Source organism: Pieris napi, chromosome 14, assembly GCF_905475465.1.
Source record: "Pieris napi chromosome 14, ilPieNapi1.2, whole genome shotgun sequence".
NCBI classification, from domain to species: Eukaryota; Metazoa; Arthropoda; class Insecta; order Lepidoptera; family Pieridae; genus Pieris; species Pieris napi.
The window spans coordinates 146,989-168,494 of NC_062247.1; the positions used below are offsets into that span (position 1 = coordinate 146,989).

Sequence of the window (21,506 nt, forward strand, 5' to 3'; positions counted from 1 at the left end):
TATCCTTGAGGCAATGCAAGTTGATGTCATCTATACTGACTTTCAGAAGGCGTTTGAAAAAGTTAACTATGACATCCTTGGATGCCTGAAAACTTAATTTGTTTGCAAATGATAGTCCATGTCGACAAATTTAGTTTTCGACTTTTAAGGCATCTGGACTAAACGCCATTATTCAGAAGCTTTCAGATGGTGGTATACATGGAAGCTTGTTTAGATGGGTGGGGGTGATGGTTATCTCTCTGAAGCTATATTAGTGCCCTCGGGCGTGCCCCAAGCGTCACACTTGGGTTCTTTACTATGTGCCTTATTTATCAATGATTGTTTGAAATTAAAAAAAAAAACAACTGCTGACCTTGACGATTGTATTGGTCTTCAGAACGATCAGCCTGCAAGAGACACATGGTGTCTAAACGTTTTAATGAAATTAAATGTCTTTAAGTCTCATTTACAAAGACCAATACAATCGAATTAGTTATCACATTCAAAACTTACCATTCGTTCGTAAATATTCTACAACAGACCTCGGGGAATTTTTGATCAAAATTTCATTTCATTGAACACACGCAAACAATTGCCAACAAAGTTAGTAAAATGCTAGGTTTTATATTAAGGTCCTCTTCATCCTTTACAAATGTTAAAAGTACAGTAAATTTTTACAAAACATTTTTATAAAATATTTCATACTCATAGTGACCTTCTTGCTAAATTTTCCTTTAATTGTAATCCTAGAGTTACTAAAACTAAAAGTCTTCCATAAGTAGGTACCTACGGCTCGCTTATCTGCAACTTTGAATGCTCTCATTAACATTAATGAAAATGTTCATAACAACAATCTTTCTACTTACCGTATTTTTGTATTTCACGATCTTAATTAGGTTTAAATTTCTATTTAGTTGATATTTTTATGTTCTAATATAATTGATGTGAATGTAACGTATGTAAAATTTTGTGAAGTCATATTTTCTTGTATATTTTAACCATGTTTTTATTTATTTATAAATAAATAAATTTGATCACAAAATACATTGTGATGCGCACTAGTTACCGACCACATCGAGCCCTAAACAAATATGCTATATAGGTGCAATTTCATCAGTTTATCATAATAAAATACTAAAAGAATAAATAAATAAAATATAGTTAATATTGTTTCTTGTGTTATTTTCAACAGCTATAATAAAATATATAATAAAGCAACTATAGTGTTTTAATTAAAATCTAAAACACGTCGATATATTTGAAAACAGTTACGTAAAGAAATAACTCACCGTTTAAGAGTCCAGAAACAACAAAAGGTAAGACGAATGAAACATGGCTTAAATGTGAAATTGAATATTATTTCGTTACGTTTTATTAATACAATATATTTCCGTACCGTATACGCGGGTAGTACGTAGGTATAATATAATTGATGACCGACCATCGAACAATGAAAAATGACTTTCATCAATTTCCTTTAACATTCTTTAATAAATAGCTGTATACAAAACGAAAAACAATTATTTACAGAATAAGGCAGTACAATCCTCGTCCTTAGTTTAGCTTTACAAGCGGTAAAAAATTTAACTTAAACACCTAAACGATTCGAAGCGGTTAGTGAAGTTAACTTGCGACGCCGCCCGGCTTCTCTCTCCCGCTCGTAATTGTGATTAAAAGCTACGCTCCCGCTTCGGGACGGTCAGTCGTGGGAATAATCGCGTTAAATTTAAAATAAATGTCTTTTAAAGCTCAGTTTACGTCGCGTCGAAGGCGAAAGAGGCGGCTCGACCGACCGTCGACTAGAGGGGAGGCCTAGATGACCAGCGCCATGTCCCGTTTGCTGGGCAGCTGCACCTTCTTGCCCTGCCACAGCGAGTTGTGTATCGTGAACGCGTCGATGGTCACCGTCAAGTGCTTCGTGTGCACCTGCGAGAAGCACTTGCTGCCCGAGTTGTACCTGCAACCGCAATCGAAAGGGGGTCAGCGGGCGCGAGGGCGCGAGGGCGAGGGGGCGGAGGAGCGGAGGGGGCGAGCGGACTCACTTGAAGAACTTGTCGAACATGCGCTCGTTGACGGAGCGCGGGCCGGTGCCGTACAGCTTGGTGACGTGGTCCGTGTCCGGGCAGTAGGCGTAGAGAGCGCGGAACTGGCAGCCGGCGTCGCGGAACAGCACCAGGAAGTGCTTGCTCTCGGAGCGCGCGATCTCCTCCAGCACGCGCCGCTTGGCCTCGGCGTTGACGGCGCCCGGGAACACGCAGTACTCCACCGCGTTCAGCATGATCCCGCGGTTCGACTTCGTCGCCGGCTGCTTGTAGAGCCGCGGACCTGAATCACCCCTCGGCTGTAACCCCTTCGCTCGCTTCGACCGAAGCGGAATGCCCGCGAGGACGGATCGAGGCTCACCCGAGTAGTCCACGATGGAGGAGTGCGTGGAGGAGACGTCGGAGACGTCGTCGTGGGCGGGCTGGCGCCGCTTGCCGATGGCGCCGGGCAGCGAGCCGGGCCCCGACGCCGGAGACGACGGCGAGCCCAGCGTCCGCACGCCCGGCGACGCCGCGCGTCGAGGCGGCGTGGCGCGCCCCAGCCCCGAGTCTGCGCACACGCACGACACATGGCACACGGCGCTCGAGAGCCCGCGGCCCACCCGACGCACAATAGGTCGGCACGGACGGACGGAGCACCTTCGCGAGAACTCTCTCGAAGGGTTCGTCGGTGCACTTCGCTACTGACGTCGGGTGACGAGTTCCGAAGGCGATCACAATGCGAGGAAGCGAAATGACGGGACGAGGGAACTACACGTGGAATGCCAAGCGAAGCCGCAACCAAATATAAAATGTTAAGGAAAGAAAGGTCTGACATTAAGCGTGGGCCGATCCAAGGGAACGGAGACGGAGAGGAGGCACTGAGGTTCCACCACCGAGACGCGACCGCATGCAACCCACGACCCGCCACCGAACAGAGGAGAGGCGGCTCGCTAGACGAGCGCGAGAAGAAGCGGACGTCCGACGGCGGACGTGCGGCGAAGGCGCGGCCAATAAACGGGTCTTACCGCACAAGTTGACGAGGGAGCTAGATTTCCTTCCGGCTTTAAAGCTACTCTGGTAAGTGGAATACTTAGACCTGCCGCGGGCCGGCGGCGGCTCCTCGGCCCCGCGCTCTGAAACACCACAGGCAGGGCTGCCGTCTCTTTAAACATTCCGATCGGAGACGGAGCGACCGAAGGGGGATCTGACCGAGGAAGGTCTACAAAATATAAACGATAGCCTCGCAAGCGAACGCTCCAAAGCCGAGAGAGGGCCTACCTCTGGAGGTCTTGCAGGAGCCGCGGCGCGCGAGGGGCCCGCTGGACGCGCTGCCCGGCGACGTCACGCCGCGCTCCTCGCCCGGAGACCCCGACGGAGGCGGACCTGGAGCCGGACGATCGTTATGAGAGAGGTTTTAGGCCCTCGCGACGACGCCGAAATCGCCGGTCGCCCGAAAGAAGAAGCTCACCTCTGGCGAGAGCCGGCCGGTCCTGCAGGTCGTCCTGCGAGCCCCGGTAGTAGTCGCGTCGCCCCGCGCCTCCTGCCAAAGCACACCACTTGCACTACTCGCGGTCGGTAAGGTCGAGAACGAGAGAGAACGGCCGCGGCCGGGGGCTCACCTGCGAGGCTCGTGTGCGAGGGCTGGCGCCGCAGCATGCCCTCGGCGGCGTGCAGGGCGCCGCCGTCCACGTGGATGGTCTTAGGGCGGGCTCGGGCGGCCGCTCGGCCGCGGAGACGCGTCGCGCCCGTCGCCCCCGCCGGGTTTCCGCCCGCCCGAGACGGCGCATCGGGGAACTCGGACCTGTCCAGCACTTTGCCCTGAAACCCGTCAAATTGTTGACGTCGCCGATTGTTGGATATCGACATTAATTCATTTTTATGAATAATGAAAGGAAACTCGCTCTCGCTTTTACCTCTCGCTCGGCCTCCTCGATGGCCTTCTTGAGCTTGTACTGATGCAGGATGGCCTCGCGGCGTCGCGCTTGCTCCTCTCGGCGCGCCGCCTTGAGCTCGGCGGCGGCTTCCTCCCGGGCGCGCCTCGCGGCCGCGTCGGCCTCGGCCTTGGCCCGCGCTTCCTCGGCGCGCTGCCGCCGCTGCAGCGACAGCATCATGATGCGCTCCTTCTTGCGCTCCATCTCCTCCGCGCCGTTCTGTAACACGTCACGCGAGAGTCACGCGCGCCCTTCGCCGCGTCGGGGCGAGGCGTCTCGCTCTTCACGTACCGGGTCCGGCGTCACCTCGCCGACGACGAGAGCGGCGGGGGCGGGAGCCGGAGCGGGCGCGGGGGCGGCCGGGGACGGAGCGTAAGCGGGCCGCGGTGTCTGGCGCGCGAGGTCATCCCGAGGGAAGCTGCTTTCCCGCGCCGGCGACTCGCGGCGATCGGACCTCGCCTCCGGATGTGAATTCCTGCACGCAGCGGGTCATTAGTCGCGGTGGACGTCCGGCTCGTCCGTCGGACGGGAGCGCGACGGTACCTGTGCACGACGAAGTCGTCGTCGGGCCAGGCGTCGGGGGCGTCGACGCGGTCGTCGGGCGGGTCCACGCGGGGCGAGCCGCGCTTCTGCCGCAGAGGCGGCTTGGAGCGCTTGGGCTGCTCGTCGTCGAAGGAGATGTAGAAGCCCTTCTCGTTCGTTTCCTCCCGACGGAAAGAGTCCCGCGAGAGCGGCGGCCTCGTGGGCGAGGGGATGCGGTAGGTGCGCGTGCCCGACGAGATGTGAAGGCGGCCGAGGCCGCCGAGCGCCTCTTCTTCGGCGGCGCCGATGAAGGAGATGTTCTGCGGCTCCATGTCGGCGGGCGGCGACGGCGGCGGCGAGGGCGCCGGCGGTCGCTGCCGTCGCGGGCTGGGAGGAGGCGTGTCCGGCGCCAGGCTGGCGTGCCGCACCTCGCCGTTGGGCGCGGCGGCCCGGTCGTGCAGCACGAAGCCCTGCGGCGACCAGCTCCCGCGCTCGCCGGCCGCCGGCGACGGGGAGCGCCAGGTGCGACCGCTCTCCGCGTAGGGCGAGTAGGACTCGCTCGGCTGACTCTGTCGGGACAGCTGAAAGAGGGATCGCGGTCAACGGGGAGCGACGGCGAAGGGCGGCCGAGACGGGGCACGGGGCGGGGCGCACCTGCCAGCCTCGCAGCTCGTTGTGCTCCTGTTGCAGCCGCGCGTGCTGCGCCCAGGTGCGACGCTGCGGCGTAGACAGAGGCGCGTCGTGCAACAGGAAGGCGGCTTCGATGGGCCGGTACTGCGGCTCCATCGCCAGCTGCGGGGACGAGCCGAAGGCGCCGCCCGCCGACAGCGACACGTTCTGCGCTGAACTGAACTGGCTGTGCTGAAACATTATGCACCGGTTATTATCGAACGGTATAGATATTTCTATCGAGGCCGAGAGCGTCGAAGGCGAACTGCGGAAGTTAGACGTAAACAAAGGTTAATAGAGTTCGATAATCAACCAATACCTAAAAAGTCCTAATGTTGTGTATAAGAAATGTGCCGATACTATATCGATTCCGCTATAATAAAATAAAATAAAATAATGATTATGCATGATTTATAAAGTTTCTTTGCGTAGCGTAGCGTATGGATTTTTTTTATCAGAATTTCAATTAGCATTATTTTTTTAAGGCCGATAGTCTGAAAAATAAACATTATAAAAAATGTTACGTATTTTTTAACTCGAATATAAACAAATTCTATGACCTCACTTTTGTTTCGCTGTTCGCTAAACCCAGACGAGCATCTGATTTTACGTGACGAAAATCCATGGGACACTCTCTCGATCTCGACGTAGGGGAACGTAATTATTTAATATTTATTTGTTTTATATATAAAAAGAATTTAAGGTCACTTACGCAATAGAATGCTTATGTATACTATATATCATATGCAACATATTTTTTTATTTTATTTGGACCACAAAATTAGGACAAACACACGATATACATTGACATACATACATCCCTAAAACATGTGGACACGACCAGCGAAATCAAGTAAATACAATAAAAACAGTGTTAATACAAACAACCATAATATTAAAAACTAAAAACTATATAAGAATTAAACTATTTGAACCAAGAAAAGAAATGATCGGTACTGTGTCCTAATTCTACTCCTGGCGGGGTCCAGAGAACCATGAAAATTGTCAAAACTCTGTGCATTATCAATATCAATAGGGTAGGGCACATATATTAATGCAATGCGAAAATCTAAAAAACAAGCGCAACAATGAACAACGTATACGTTCGTGTGCGTTAAACTTATTAATAATAAATAAACCACGAATCCGACTCACCAATTGTGGAATATTCGATTGATACTGATCAAAGTGCTGCTGAAATAACTGCTTCGCTTGCTGCTGTTGAAGCTGCTGCTGGAGCTGTTGCTGCTGTTGTTGCAGTTGCTGCTGGAGCTGATGCTGCTGCTGTTGGAGTTGCTGCTGTTGCTGCTGCTGCTGTTGCTGTTGAAGTTGACTGTGCTGCGTGGCGAGGCGCGCTATGTCGCTCTGTATGTCCTGCAGACTCGTGTTCATTCTGCAAGCGAGGGGGCGGGTGAGCGGACGAGGGAGCTAGCGGAGATGGGAAACGCGCGAGGCGACGACCGACCTGGTGATGGACTGCCGATACTGCTCCAGGGCCAAATTCTCCGCGCCGCTCGACGGGGACTCCGCCGGCTCCTGAATCGACACAAAACGTCGTGAGGACCGTCGGACCAATGATTCGTCGGCGGAGACGGCGGGACTCGGAGCACTCACCTGCGTGGGGTCCGGCGAGGGGGCCGCGTCCGCGCCGCGAGACTTGCCCTGCAACAAGCCACCGTCACACACGCGTCCAAAGAAAGAGTTCAACTATCTACGGAGCGAGCGGGCGCTTGACTTCGAAATGAGAGCGAAATGGATCTTTGGCAACGAAATAGATATCGAGCGATGATGATGAAATGAGAGCGAAACGGATCTCGGCCACTCACCGCCTCGGCCGGCCGGCTTTGCAAATATCCAGCCTAGCGAGACAAAAAGATACGGTTAACCGGGAAGTCGACGGGGCCTACGTCTCGGAGGGAAGGTCGAGGCGCTCACCCGCGTGACGGCCTGCAGGAAGGCCTGGTGCCCGAGGTTCTGCCGCTGGCGGGCGACGGCCTGCTCGAGCCGGCGCTTGTCCTGCTCGATGCGGCGCCGCTTCTCCTCCAGCTTGAGGCGGATGTTGTTGAGCTGCGCCGCCATGGCGCCTCCCGAGCCCCCCTCGCCTCCGTCGCTCTCCTCCGTCTCCTCGTCGCCGTCTGAAAGAGGCGGCGGCTCAGCTGCGCTCGTCCGAACTTCGGCCGACGAACGCACTTCGACCGGAGTTCGACTCACTGTGCAGTTGGTGCTCGTGCTGCAAGTAGTGCTCGTGCCAAGTGGTCGTGCCGCTCTGCGCCGGACCCGCGGCGCTCTTCCGCCTCTCCCTGTCCTCCCGGCCGCCTCTCGTTTGCAGACCTGCTCAACACGTATTATGAAGCGATCGCGTACGACGGGTAGGCGACGCTAGTGAAGCGACACAAGACGCGAGTATGTGATCATAATGTATCTATATCGTGGGTCGGAGCTCTATTGCACCTCTCTGTTGGCCGTTGGTGCAGACGGGCCCGTCGCCGGCCGGGGGCTGGGGCGGCGGAGGGGGCGATCGGTCCCCGTTGGTCTCGTCGTGCGCCAGGCTCAGGGAGCCGCGGATGTCCTGCCGCGACGAACGCAGCGGCGGGTTGTGACTCAGGTTACCTGCGGGCAGGCCGAAGGTGAACGGGGCGTCACGGAAGCGATATCGCCGAGCGTGAATCGGGACCGACCGTGGTGGGGAGCGAAATCGGCCAGGTGATCGAGCGTGGCGAGGTCCTTCTGCGGGTTGCGCTGCGCGAAGTGGTTGGCGCCGGCCGAGCCGCCGAAGTTCTCGACGGTGAGCTGGCTGTCGTCGGTGACGGACGAGCGGCGCGAGCGACGACCGGCAAAACTGCCCTCGCGGCTCGTGCCCCACTTGGACGGTCTTCCCGCCGCCGTCGCCTGCTGCTCGCTCGCTGAAAACCACTCGTTCGGTCTAGACGCGGGACGACGATCGAGAGACGACGTCGCCCGGTCGCGAGACTCACCCGTTTCGTCGTCGTTCAGCTCCCGCCGCAACATGGCCGACAGCGTCGTGACCGCCTTGCCGCGGTGGATCGCGAAGTCGTCTCCGCCCGCGCCTCCCGCCCGCGACGCTCGTCCGCCGGACGAAGGCGACCGAGACCCTGCGTACACGTCTGCGTAATACATCATTCCGTCGTCACAGTCGTTTAATGGCTCTAAAACACTCAAACGACAAACACATCGAAGCAAAAAGGAACATCGAAGCGCGTAACCAACCCGTTCTCAAATGAGGCGTCAGAGCGGAGGCGATCGCATGCATTAGGCGAAGTCGAAGCGTGGAGGAGCGGTGAAAAGCGAAAGACAGAAAAGTGAGTAAAGTCTACGTGCACACTACGAGGCCACACACGCGAGCGAACGGGGTACCTGCGAAGGGCCGGTCGTCGAGCGAGTCCCGGAGGCGCGGGATGGGCACGGGGTCCGGCGGCGGCAGATGGCGCGAGTGACGCACGCCCCACGCGTTACTCCGCTCCGCCGACCCCGACGGACCCGCTGCACCACATACCATATCACTACTGAGCGAGTCCCGCTCCGGTTAAAAAGTCGCGCACCGCGAGACGCCTCGCGACCGATCGTTAGTCGCGTTCGAATTAGTAGCGGAGCTCGACATTATGACCACATACTCCCAGCGCATGCAATAGCGTTTCGTAGCGGGCGTCGAATTCGACGGACCGATGATTAAAAGCAACCTATCGAAGACCCGATTCGGATCGAGATATCGAAGTTATTATATCAGACGGAACGAGGCGGGAAATGAGGCGAGAGGGGTACTGACCGCGAGAGCGCTGCACGGCGAGCACGGGGTGCACCTCCAGCAGGTTAAACAGATCCGCCAGCAACGCCACCAGGTTTTGCCGCATCGATCTGCAACAAGTCATCGGTCAGCCGTCGACGAGACAGAAGGCGAGCCCTTCGAGAGATGGCGCGGGGGACGTACCCGCGCATGTAGGTGACGTCCTCTGGCAGCATGTGGAAGCAGTTGTGCGGCAAGTGGTCGCGGCAGAAGTCGTAGACGAGCGACAGGTTGTGCAGCGAGTCGTGCAGCGAGGCCAGCGGCGCGGCGCGCACGGCGGATCGCGGCACGGCACCCGGGCAGTACCACGACAGCAGCGCCGCCAGCGCCGCCCCCGAGCACACCTCTTCCACGCTGCGCACGCCGGTCACCTCTGCGCACCCCGTCTCCTGCGACGCACACAACGCTCGATCAAGCGAACTACGATTACGCGCGTTCGGTCTGTTCTGACTCGCATACGTACCCGGGCCCGGTTGAAAGCCGCGCACGCTGCGTTGATCCAGACGAGGAGGCCGTCTTCAGGCGACGCGACTCCGGCGGGAGGCTCTCCGCCAAATCGCAGCGCGGCGGCCGCCACCCGTTCCGGGGTGACCACCTCGCGTGCGTACACCGCCATGAGCGCCTCGGTGACGGCCAGGTGCGCGCTCAGCCGCAGCGGGTTGTTCTGGATGAGCACGGTCTCGGTGAGGGGCGCGGCCGCGACTGGCGGCGCACCTTTTCGAGCCAGGGCCTGCAGGATGGCGGTGTGGTTCAGGCTGTGGAAGCCGGGGTCGGAGTAAACGTTGGCCAGCGCCAGACAGTACAGCTCGGCGCTCGCCAAGCCGCCCGTTATCGCCGGTTTCAGCCGCTCTTGACCCTGTAACGGGGCGCGAATTCCGTAAAACAAACAGTTCCAACGCTAACACCTAGAATGTACAGGAGAAGAATTCCCGTTCAAAAGAGGTGCGCGTTAGGGTGATCCTTTCACCCCAAAACTATTCTCTAGCAGAGAATATTTTTCCTAGAAATTATCTTCAGGAACTTGGATTAGATAAACCTAGGATTAAATAGGTGAACACCTCAGCCACCTTCGTTTTGCGGAGTAGTTAACCAGAAAAATTTAGAGACAATGTTACAACAGTTAACTGTGGAATTTATCAAAAAAAAAAATGTCAAATTCTGCACAAAAGGAAACTATAAAAATTTACGACAGAATAATAGAATATCTAAACGAATATATTTATTTAGGGCACCTAATATATCCCGATGATAGCATGCACAAAGAAATACAGAGAAGAATAGCCAACACTTGGTTACGGTTCTGGTCACTGGGTGAAGGTGTGAAGGGTGAAGACAAGGAAATGTTTACAATATGTGTATTTGGCTATGTATGTTTCGTAATAAAATGAAATAACAAGTAACGGAGTGCTACCCACGAAAGGGAGACCGGCAAATAAGAAGATGGGGTGATGATATAACAAGGTCTAATGTGTATTCGAACCGCTAGAGAACGCCAAGATTGGAATGTAGAGGAGGCCTTTGTCTAAGGACAAGCTGTATAACATGAATAACACGATAATTAATAAAGACTAAATATTATATTACTTTAGCCATTAACATTATATTTAGCATGTAAGTTAAACACCTTTAAGTTTTTTATTTTATTTTATAATTGAGGTTATTGTCTCAGTGATCAGCTTTAAAAACCTGAAACCTGAGCGAGCAGAAACTTAGTCTAGGCTTGTCGAATAAACAAGCATGGACTGAAGGTAGACAGACAGACACATCCATTTGTGTAGATACCGCTCAGTCTTTCTAGGGCGCGACGGTGACGTCACAGACATGCGTGTCACCTTGGTAAGTACCGGGCGTGGTATGAGTGGGGCGTGTGACGTCATCGGATTTTAACATTAATTATTTACTAATTTTATTTTATTTATAAAGGTCAGCCAACAGATGTACAAATAAAATTGTTTGTTTCTAGTGAATGAACTCAAAATGAACTGATCCAGCTTTAAAATTGTTTCACTTGGACCCTGTGTCATATCTACACAAATCATATTGTTTTTATGACGATTGAACTACAAAAATGTCCTTGATGTTCTAGGTGAGTCTATCTCTTAAGCATTCAAACGAAGTTCTAAATCTTAATCTTAAAAAGTATAGAGTTGGAATATGTACTATTTCCGTGGCCCTTATTCTCACACGAACGATATAAAGAACTCTCCAAGTTATTTACGGCTTAACTTCTGGTGCAAATACACGCATCGAATTATTGACGAGGTTCAGGTGCTATGTTATGTTAGTATTACGCCACTCGGTATGAATGTAAATAGAAAACCAGTTAGACACGGCATACATAACGACACGGGACATCACTTCACCTCCGGTCTTAACAGCTGAATTTGAAGATAAAAAAATAGTATCAAGACACTTTTCCGAACAGAGAAACAAAAAGGCTTTAATTTGTTGTAAATTTCGCGCGCAGATTGAATAACAAACAATGCCTTCAGAACAAGCAAAGTGTAGTGGAATAAGTAGTTAAAAGTATTGGATACTTATATAGAGATTTTTGCAGCGAGTGCGTTTCTGATATTTGGACAAATAACATTTACGCAAAAGCATGTCCTTAAAGGCCGACTCGGGACCAAAGCGATCGCGTGCTGGCGCACCACGTCTCCTACGATATCGGCTGACGGGTCAATAGCTGCAAGAGCCAGCCCACTCATCATAACGACTCAAATAATTATAAGAGACATCATTTAAATTCTTTCGGCAAGCCGAGTCAGCCTGTAGTTAGTTCGGCACCTGCTGCATGATTGCTTATTGAAGATCGGTAACTTTATTTGTTCACTATCGTAAATGTATGAATTCGGTACTTTAAATATGGCATTATGAGTGATGTTTACAAGACGCGTTTATCAATCAGCTGGTTTAAGCGCTCCTATCTAATCATATTAAGGTGCTCCGAGTTCATCAACATTGTATTGTATATGTGTATAATGTTTATTTTATGTAACAAAGCAATAGGTTCTAACAGAACCCAGATAATACATTTTCACTTGATCTGTGTCTGTTGAATAATCCCTGAACCCACAGAATTTGTAAATTGTAATTTATGCTGTACTCAGAGAGGTAGAGCCATCACCCACCTCATGATCCCGGTAGAAGGGCTCCTGCAAGTTGTCGGGGACCCGGTTGTTGAACGCCTTCGAGAGCAGCCATTTGATGGACGCGCGTTGCTTCGACTGCAATGACAAAAAACTAAATTAACAACACGCCAAATGCTGGTCCGATCTGCCGCGGCTTTGCAACGGTGGAGTGGTAAAATGATGAGTGGCTGACCTAACATTAATGAAATCTTTATTCAAGCTTCACCTTACTTCGACAAGCCTTTATATAATATATTGTGTTATTATTTATTTATTTAAAAGAATTCACTTTGGACAATCCCTGGTCTATGTGAGAATGTTATTTATTTGGCATAAATAATAAAATTAAATTAGAGAATAAAAGTAGATGTAAATAATAATTGATCTGCATATGGAAAAGTATAATATTAAAATATATTTAAGCAATATTAAGTTTTTCAAAATTTGTTATTATATGTAATAGCTATCACGCCAGCACGATACTGTTATGTTGGCGGAATAAACGAGAAAAACGAGAAACTCAGTGCGAGGTCGAACAAAACAGTATTGGCGATTAGCGAGATTAACAAGTTATTGCAGTATAAAGCCTTGTGCGACCTTCACACATAACGCAATACATATTATTGAAGAATGTGTTTTTTTTTAAAGTACATATATACGGAAGTTACATATAAGGTCTAAAACTTTGTTTAACGATACGGAATCCATACTTTCATTCATTAAAATAAATACTTGTACATCAGAAAGAAGTGCCTCAGTACCTACTTGGACGTAAAATGCACGTAACATCGTCCAAGGGCTACTTTTTACGGAGTACAATTAAAATAACACGAACATTATAGGGCTTCAAATGTCTGAAGACACGCAAACATTTGTTTGTTATGCATAACACATTACAAATGAACACGAAAGCGCAGGGAGATCTAATTCCTCGTGTGGTATCCGCGTTGGAAGTCATTACGAACGAATAACGAGTATATCAGATGTTAGGACACATAGAAAAGCAAAAAGGTCGCGTGCGTCGCCCCGTAAGGCATGCCAGAGATAAAAATAGGTCATCGAGACACTCCCAAATAGGAAGCCACTCGGGGCTTCATCAAACGAGCGTCACAAGCTACTGACACGCGCCGTGTTTGATCTACACCTCTCTATGTATCTGATGCACTGTCCGTTGACTAGTGCAAAAACAACAATGTCCCTCGACGATAGACGATATTTATCCGGTTCCGTTATTTACTGTTGCTTCCGACTTACAGTTTCTTCGCTTCTAATATTACCTTTATCGTATACGCAGCTTTCGAATTAACATAAATAATGAAAACCCCGAACACTTCTACATTATTTTCGAATTCAAAACTCTTCTGCCACAATGCTACTAGCAACTATAGAAACTACATTATTGTTTTGAATTCTCAGTCATACAATAATTTCAAGTTTCAGACTCCGACGGAATTAAACTCCGGAATAGTATTAGGATTAGATAAGCGATGTATAATTTACAAGCGTATCACGTGACTGACGTATGAAAATCTACATTTTTGAAGTTATACTTCTTTTGGCGCGTTAAGGAAAAATGATGAGAGTAAATTTTTACGATGCGCCCGCGCCCCGTCACAAAACACCGACACCCTGAAGTTAGCATAGTAAACATTTTAAAATAAAATATGTCCATTTCTTTAATTATGTAGAAATAGTTTTTTTTTATTTAAATAAACTTTATTTAACTAGATAATGCGTTATAATAAAACTTTCAATATTAAATACCTTTTTTCTATTGTTAGCGTCGTTTTTTCTACAAGCGTAGAATAAGGCGATAAAATTTTTAAAAAGATTTTTATCTTGTTACGCCAAAGAAGTATTTTTTGTTTGTGGATTTTTTGATAGGATAATGATTATTCTTAAGTTAGTGTACTACTAAGCTCTTTAAATCAATTTATACGGATTGTCGCAACTTTGGATTTGCGCAGTACAATAACTCAATATTTAAATCGGGGTTGCTATTGGGAGTTATAAAGTAACGGTGCAGCTGTTTGTAACATTTTCGACGTACAATACACAAAGCCTTGGACTTGGTCTCAGATTTTTGTATCAGTTTCGTGATATTTTTTTTATCGCCTAGTAGATTAGGATCAGTGACTTTTGGGATAAAGATATGCCAATTACGGTGTTTCCTTTCACCTAAATGTGCACAGCGGAGATTCGAACGCGCGACCTAAGGGTTGAGAGGCGCACGCTCTAGCCAAATAATTTCGTTTGACGCTTGTTGCGACGAAACAGTGATCGCATCTTTCTATTTATTAATGTACTTTCAAACCTACACCATATAGGAAGTGGAGCGAAGTGAACTCTCGCCGAATGCTACTTAATTACGCTCAGCGGGCTAATTAGGCACGTGCCGACTTTTTGGTTCCTGTCTAATCTCCAAATAACACCGGATGCAAGACTTCTCTTCCAAGCAATAGCGTAAAGAATACGACGCAGCAAAGTATCCTTCGGAATGGATTGAATAATAATTAACTACATGTTAAGGCAACGCTGTTGAGGTGATCGTGAATTAGCCGAGGACAAAAGCTGCTCTTTCCAAGGGTCAGCCGTAACGACAAAGGACACTTGTCGGCAAGTCGGCACGTATCGGATATCAACGAGACCTACCCTTATAAGGCAATCTTCGGCCGGTTCAGGAACTGACTCAACATATGCTTAAGCTAAATAACATCAAAGCAAAATTACGGTTACGACAAGTCTAATAATAAGGAGTATTGATGACGAGGAAAAGCGACTCTTAAATGGTTCGCTGCATCGGTGCGGACTGCGGACTACGGATCCGATATGGAAGTTAAGAATCTGCGCTCTCCCATATATGGATATGTAGGAAACTAAAACACTTCCATGTTTATATAAATAACATTGACACTACAAAACGACGATTGCTCCGTGACCATAACAGATGACGATGCCTTCAATTTCCATTCCAAAGGTAGTTATAATAAGATTGAGCTTTGATCTCGCGATAATAAGCGACAACAATCGTTTCATTTCAAAAGATAATATAAACAAGATTATTAGAGCTACCAAAGGTAACCTCAAAATCTTTTACCGGAAATTCATACAATTTATACTAGACCTTGGATCTCTAAGCATATGTATATATAAGAAACATAAACTGTTTTATAAGCCTAAATGAACATTTTCGCTTGTAAATTTTATTATGGTTTTTAAAAACATAATAAGCAATTTGATGAAGTCCGACCGACAGAGAACTATAGGTAATTTAATATTCGACCTTTGTGCGTTGTGTTGTTGTGAAGTATTCATTTATAGGCTTCAAACCAAAGTAAGCTAAATGACCGAGTTCAGAAATTTCATCCAATACCTACGTGAACTAATTTAGTTTTCCTATTTTCTGTAAAGTGTAATTTTATTAATTATTAAAGCAGTTCAAAACGGAATTATATCGTTCCGTCCAGACTCATAGACAACTTTCATTGCAATATTCAAACTTCACGCTTATTATAAATAAATTAGTTTAGCTTATTCACAGTTATTCATTAATGAAGTCGACAATTCCCACGTCGCGATTAGCTCGATCACCTACCGTTCGCTACTCCTTCATTTTTAAGACAAGAGATCGACTTAGGTTCTTAGGCAGAAGTGTATGTGGGTGGTTTTTGGGGATATTTTTTTTATTATTGGCTGACCACTTAAATTAACATCACCACGACAATGGACTTGTAATTATCGTATTAATTAAATTAAATAATATTTTAAATTAAGTCAGTGTAAATATTAAACCGTATTGTGTTCGGTTACCACCTGTTTAGAGGTTGGGTCCTACTTGGATGAAAACCGGAAAGAAAGTAGTAGAAATAAATAGTAGAAAGAAAGAAAGAAATAAATATTATAGATAAGCCAAAGATATTGGAGAAATGTGTATAATATCTGAGATGTCAATGTTTACTATCACCTCACGATAAAAAATGATAAATACGTACGTTTACGTAATAGTTAGTTAATGGGCATTACAAATCTCTTCAAAATAAGACTCTAAAGTGGGTCCCGATGAAACTTTGGCAAACAAGCGTTATTGGCAATAATTGCAAAACGCGAGATATAGATGAACCTACACACGAACGTTAGCAACTAACAAGGTCTACGCCAAAAAAGGTATTGAGTGGGCGCATACATTGGTAGTTGGTTTGTTGTCCGTGCTTCGGTATGTGGAGCCTTGATTTCAAGTTTCATTTGGTCTTGACAACTTATAAATGCCTTAAGATTTACCACTTGGAAGGTATCAAAAAGTTTTATCTAGTGTTAAAAGATAAAATGTATAAAATATAGTCTCACAAACAAGCCATGTTAATGCGTCATTGTATAAAATATAAAACAAATTAGACTGGTAATTAATTCAAAGGCAATCCAATCTCAATGCAATATAATGCCTTATTGAAATTCTTGATACGAACACGTTTACATCTCGGACATGCGTCTTGTCCTTAACAACAAAAACACCAGTAAATAAAACCATTTCATATTGTATCATAAACGTTCTTTAGGCCCTAATTAGTTAAGGATTGCTCCTTTAACAAAACAATACCATACCATAAGTACCACAACGCAACGCGCAACTTATTAAAGCGAGCGAAACTGCAAGGCACAGCTAGTTAATACTATAAGGGGAAGCTAAGTTCGTCTTGGTCGAATGGTCTTATCACAGAATCTTTCGCGAAGATAGATCGGGCACTCGGCGTTTCTCAACTGTGACGGGGGCAGTTCAATATGCCGGACCGTGATTTCAAAAAAGTATATTTTACGTGTTATTTATAATAAATCTCATTAATGAGACATCGCCGGCCAAAGAAACACAGAAGATAGATGAGAATCTCGTCGACTAACGTAATAACTTCATTGACCAGGCCCTGCTAGCTCAACCTCGATCCCAACCACTCCTACTCATGCTGGCGACATATATTTGCGCGTGACATCATTTAAATGGCAATTGAAATCACAACACACATGTGCCGGGGCCAAGGTCGCTAGGCTACAGTAGTACATATTATCAAAAGTAATAATGATACATATGTTAAGCGGGGGTATTGACCTCTGAATTATCTTAAAAGAGAAAGAAGGTCTACCGATAGGTTCTAAAACAGAGAATTTAAAACCAAACACTTTCGAATTGCTAGGCTCGTTTGACAATAATTCTTACCGAGACGGCTACAGAGGCAGACGGTACGAAAGCAGGGTCACCGGAGTGGGCGCCGTTTGGAGCACTCAGGAATCTGCGTAGGGTGCCATATCCAGAGGCAGAGGCCACCATAGCTACCATAGCGAAACACTACACTAGCACTAAGGATCGTGGAATCATCACTGAACGCCAGCGAAGAACACGCGTGGTCAACGCGCCGAGCGCGAGTCTACTGACATCCATAAAGACCCGCCCCACCATTGCCTTCACTCTAACTGCACAGGAGACAACTTCTCATTGCATACCATTGTATACTTAACACACGTAGGTTGCAACAGCTTCCTAACTACTATTTCATGTAAATAAGACATTTTTATTTATTTATGAATTTTAGTTTTACCTGCACTGCAAAAATTTCAAAATAAATGGGCAACATTTGTATGATATAAAACTGCTAAAAAAATATTTATTTTAAAAGTGAATAGATATGCAATTTTTATATTATGTAATTTAAAAAATTTAGTGTTTTGCAGCATACACAGTTATGAGAGCATTAACATTTTTTATTTTTCCTCCCCAGGGTTGCATAGTCTCTTCCAAATGAGGTTCCTAATTCATTTATTATTATTATGTAAAACAAATTAATTTTTAATAGTCTTGACATTGAAGATGATTTCTGTTTAAATTACAATTATGAATCTAAATAAAAAATATTATTTGGCTAATTAATTGTTATTTTGCATTTCCTTGTCACAGTGGTTCACCTCTCGAGTAAGTAAATTTCATTAAATCTGTTATTTCAGAATTTATTAAAACTAAATCAGTCTAATTGCAGTATATTAACTAAAGTGTTTAGTCTCTTTCTACGAAATTGTGTTACACTGTGGTACAAAAAGAGACAGTTGAGTACTTTACCTAAAAGCGTATATATTTAAATATTAGATAATTACAAATTTGCTAACATTTAATCATTTATCATTCTGAAATTGACTATAAAATACAACATAAACTATCATGTATGTTCCATTAAAGGAAAAGCTTTTTAATCATGACAATAAAATCAAGATTATGAGCATACACAACTCAACATCAAACTCTATTTATACTTTGAAATACCATGACTCTAGTTAATTTGCCTAGTTGTCTTACAATACATTTGCAAGCAACTCTTTATAACACCAGAAAGTGTGTCCCATCAGTGGTGCTATCTAAATAGCTGTATAAACTCTATAAGTTAACTTAAGCTAATTAAGAAACAAAATATACTGAATAAAACGGCATAAAAATACAATTAATGGCATTTGCAGTAGCCACTGTATTTGAGTGGATATTTTCAATGTATTCAAATTATGTAAGTAATATATTAGAAGTGAAAGGAGGAGACGTTTGCATAGGGTCTTGAGACTCTTCACAAAGTGTCCGTCTAAAATTTTTCAAATCTTAGTTGATTGGTGTTATAGCAAACTCAAGCTATATATTTTAATAACAATCTTTTGTAACCAATGACATCTTTTAAGTAACATAAGGAACAGAATATCCTATGAATAATAAAATATACAGTAACAGAGTGCTGTGTGGGCTGAACCTCGCAGTCACCTATCTACATCACCCACACAAGTAACTATTTGTACCGACAATATAATATGGTGACACCATTCACTCATGAAACATATCACAAAAATATGTATACATGATTTTCTATGAATGTCTTCAGGAGACATTGACTTGGACTTATATATTAAAAAAATTGAACATCAAAATCAAATGTATTTCGGATTGTTATGTTTCTTAGATTTCCCTGTTCAGATACATTTAAAAATTATTATGATAATTTCTAGTGTAGACTACAAAGGCAAAGGACCGGTATTAACTCGTAACTCATACCTGTCTTGTGTCGATGGTATCGGGCGCCTCCATGTTGCCGTGGATCCGCTCCTGTCTTTCCATGGCTTCCAAAACATCAGAAACGTCTAATCCATTTACCGGGAGCAATAAAGGCACATATAACCAGCACAAACATTACTAACTAAAGATTTTCAAATAGTATCGCTACATCGAATGTCAATGATCCTCACAAACACGTTTAATACTTGGGAGTGCGGGTACAACACTTAATTTAGTCTTTATTACAGGCAGTTGGAGCAACATAAATGTTAATTTAATATCAAAGGATATGCGATATTTTAAGACTACTAATTAATTGAAATGAAAATCTGAAAACACATATTTGTTCACTAATCACTACCGTAAAATTGATAAAAATTTACTCATTGATGATTGAATATTCGGGAGATTCCGTCATCGAATATTGCAATATTGCCTAGATATTTAAACTTATTCTTAATCTGTGGCTTAAGAGTGCTGCCATCAGTCGATAACGGATGACCCCGTAGAATCCAACAAAAGCCAATATATTCGAACATTTTTCGATAAAAACCGCCACAAATATCTTTTTCCCATTTTTTTTATAGTCTATTTATCCTTAACACAAAACTTTTAATTTCTGTTAACTTGTACTCGTGAATATAAGAATGTTTTACAGATAAAAATGTTAGTGTCGAAAATAAAGTACTTTGAGAATTTCTAAAAAGCAATAGTTATAAACAATTTATTTAAAAAAAAACAAAAATTGAGCTATAACGGATCTAAAATTCTGCTAAATCCGGCGGCCAAAAGACTTCAAAACAAGAAATATCTTCAAACTAAAAGCGGCCGTACACTTTACGGGACATCGGGGTGGTCTACCTAGTACCTATGCACTATGCAGTTATAGCTGTGCACATAGACCGTAGCGTGTGTGGAAATAGACATGTGTAGTTTTTTAATCTGAGCAAATTATATAACATTAAAATAATTAGAAGGAGAAAACATTAGAACAAGAATAAGGGTGCTTACATAAAGAAACAGGTTTCCGGTACAGACAAATCTGTACGGGTCGGTACCGATCAGCGCAGGTATAATATTTCAATATAATCCTATTCACTCACTTATAAAGAAACAGGTTGTAACTTGTCGGTGCCGACTACCTGGACCGTGCCATACGGGTTTAAGCATTTACTGGTGTAGGGTGTGTTTAATAATTTCATTTTGAAATTATACCACCCAGTACCTATATTACGCATATTTTTATACTAATAAATATTATTCATTACTTACCTAATAGTGATAACGAGTCTTTCTTCAGGTGAAATTGGTTGAACATGCCAGTTACACCATTTCTTAATTAAGCGATGTTCGATTAAATTTAATATGTAGTAAAATGTTTCTTGAGTCATCCTTGTATAATCATAAAACTCCTTTTCATCGTCCTTTATATCTTTTAAGAATAAATGATAATATGTTCCATATTTAGTTCTTTTTCTGTTAATATCAGATACACTAACTGTTCTTCTCTTTCTATATTTGACGTAAGTACTTTCTAAAAGTAAAAAATCTTCGTCCGACGAACTGGAGGCCATGATTGTCACTAAGGACAGATTCACCTGTTTCTTTATGCGAGTCAACACTGTACCGATCGGTACCGACCCGTACAGATTTGTCTGTACCCGAAACCTGTTTCTTTATGTAAGCACCCTTAGCATAGAGTAAGGAATAGGATCCTTTATTTTCTAACGCCATCCTTATCCTTCGGTATAAATGAGCTAAACTATTATTTGTCACGTTTTAATTTACGTAGGTTGACATTAGCATTTTTCCAGGCTGGCATTGTGATTTGTCTATATTTTTTATCAATAAAAATTAAAGATCGAGTCGTAATTCAACCATCAAAGGTGGATTGCGGAGTAGCTGTTTTTGTATACAGTTCTCAATAATTTGTATAACTGTCCGGAGATTCTATCCAGCATCAACCTATGCGTTTCTAGAGCTAGTTGACGTTATCGCCGAATATTTTTTGTTAAGGATTCTAGAACTAATTTGGGCTATAACGGCATCACTTCTTGAGTTTGTCGAGAGGACTACTACTTGCGGACTTCGCCGTGCAAAGCCTGTATCCGCCGAAATCAATTGGCAAAAAAAAAAAGGTCCTGATTTTACGGAGGTATGGCGGCCATTTGGAAGCGTCCGAAAAGTATGGCATGGTGAATTTCGTAAATAGCTGCACGACGATGATTAACTATGTAAAAATTAGCCTGGTACAAATGGTTGAGTTTTTTTCAAATCATCGCATTCGCGTTGGCATGGCGGGCTGTAAGTTGTGACTTACAGCCCGGAGAAGTATGACATGACACTGCCGCCTTTTAATTTTTGTGGAACAAATCGTTT

At 45.3% G+C, this 21,506-nt stretch overlaps 1 protein-coding gene across 6 annotated transcripts; it reads right to left on the bottom strand.

Moving 5' to 3' along the window:
• Positions 1-1,316: 1,316 nt before the first annotated feature.
• Positions 1,317-19,570, bottom strand: LOC125055908 (patronin-like). Of its 6 annotated transcripts, none has more exons than XM_047658630.1 (26): positions 19,128-19,570; positions 12,059-12,154; positions 9,391-9,783; positions 9,072-9,316; positions 8,910-8,998; positions 8,501-8,626; positions 8,101-8,238; positions 7,804-8,028; positions 7,577-7,735; positions 7,337-7,456; positions 7,061-7,260; positions 6,952-6,984; positions 6,740-6,787; positions 6,591-6,661; positions 6,281-6,518; positions 5,111-5,317; positions 4,478-5,037; positions 4,226-4,409; positions 3,917-4,153; positions 3,623-3,821; positions 3,472-3,543; positions 3,282-3,386; positions 3,029-3,136; positions 2,383-2,571; positions 2,022-2,304; positions 1,317-1,936 (listed from the first exon to the last, which is right to left on the bottom strand). In XM_047658630.1, exons 1-26 carry the CDS (start codon positions 19,188-19,190, stop codon positions 1,792-1,794), a joined length of 4,533 nt encoding a protein of 1,510 aa, XP_047514586.1. In that variant the 5' UTR covers positions 19,191-19,570; the 3' UTR covers positions 1,317-1,791. The 6 variants fall into 6 exon arrangements, with proteins under 6 accessions (XP_047514586.1, XP_047514584.1, XP_047514589.1 ...); XM_047658628.1 differs by lacking the exon at positions 19,128-19,570 and adding an exon at positions 17,265-17,496; XM_047658633.1 differs by lacking the exons at positions 8,501-8,626; positions 19,128-19,570 and adding an exon at positions 17,265-17,496.
• Between the last annotated feature and the right edge of the window lie 1,936 nt (positions 19,571-21,506).

What these genes read in the sequence shown, in the direction of transcription:
- LOC125055908 (XM_047658628.1), bottom strand. Translation starts at nt 17,384, where the DNA reads ATGGTAGCTATGGTGGCCTCTGCCTCTGGATATGGCACCCTACGCAGA. An exon ending in GCTGAACGACGACGAAACGG is followed by an intron (nt 8,029 to 8,100) that starts GTGAGTCTCGCG and finishes AGTGGTTTTCAG; the next exon opens with CGAGCGAGCAGCAGGCGACG. An exon ending in TCCTGCAGGCCGTCACGCGG is followed by an intron (nt 6,985 to 7,060) that starts GTGAGCGCCTCG and finishes TTGTCTCGCTAG; the next exon opens with GCTGGATATTTGCAAAGCCG.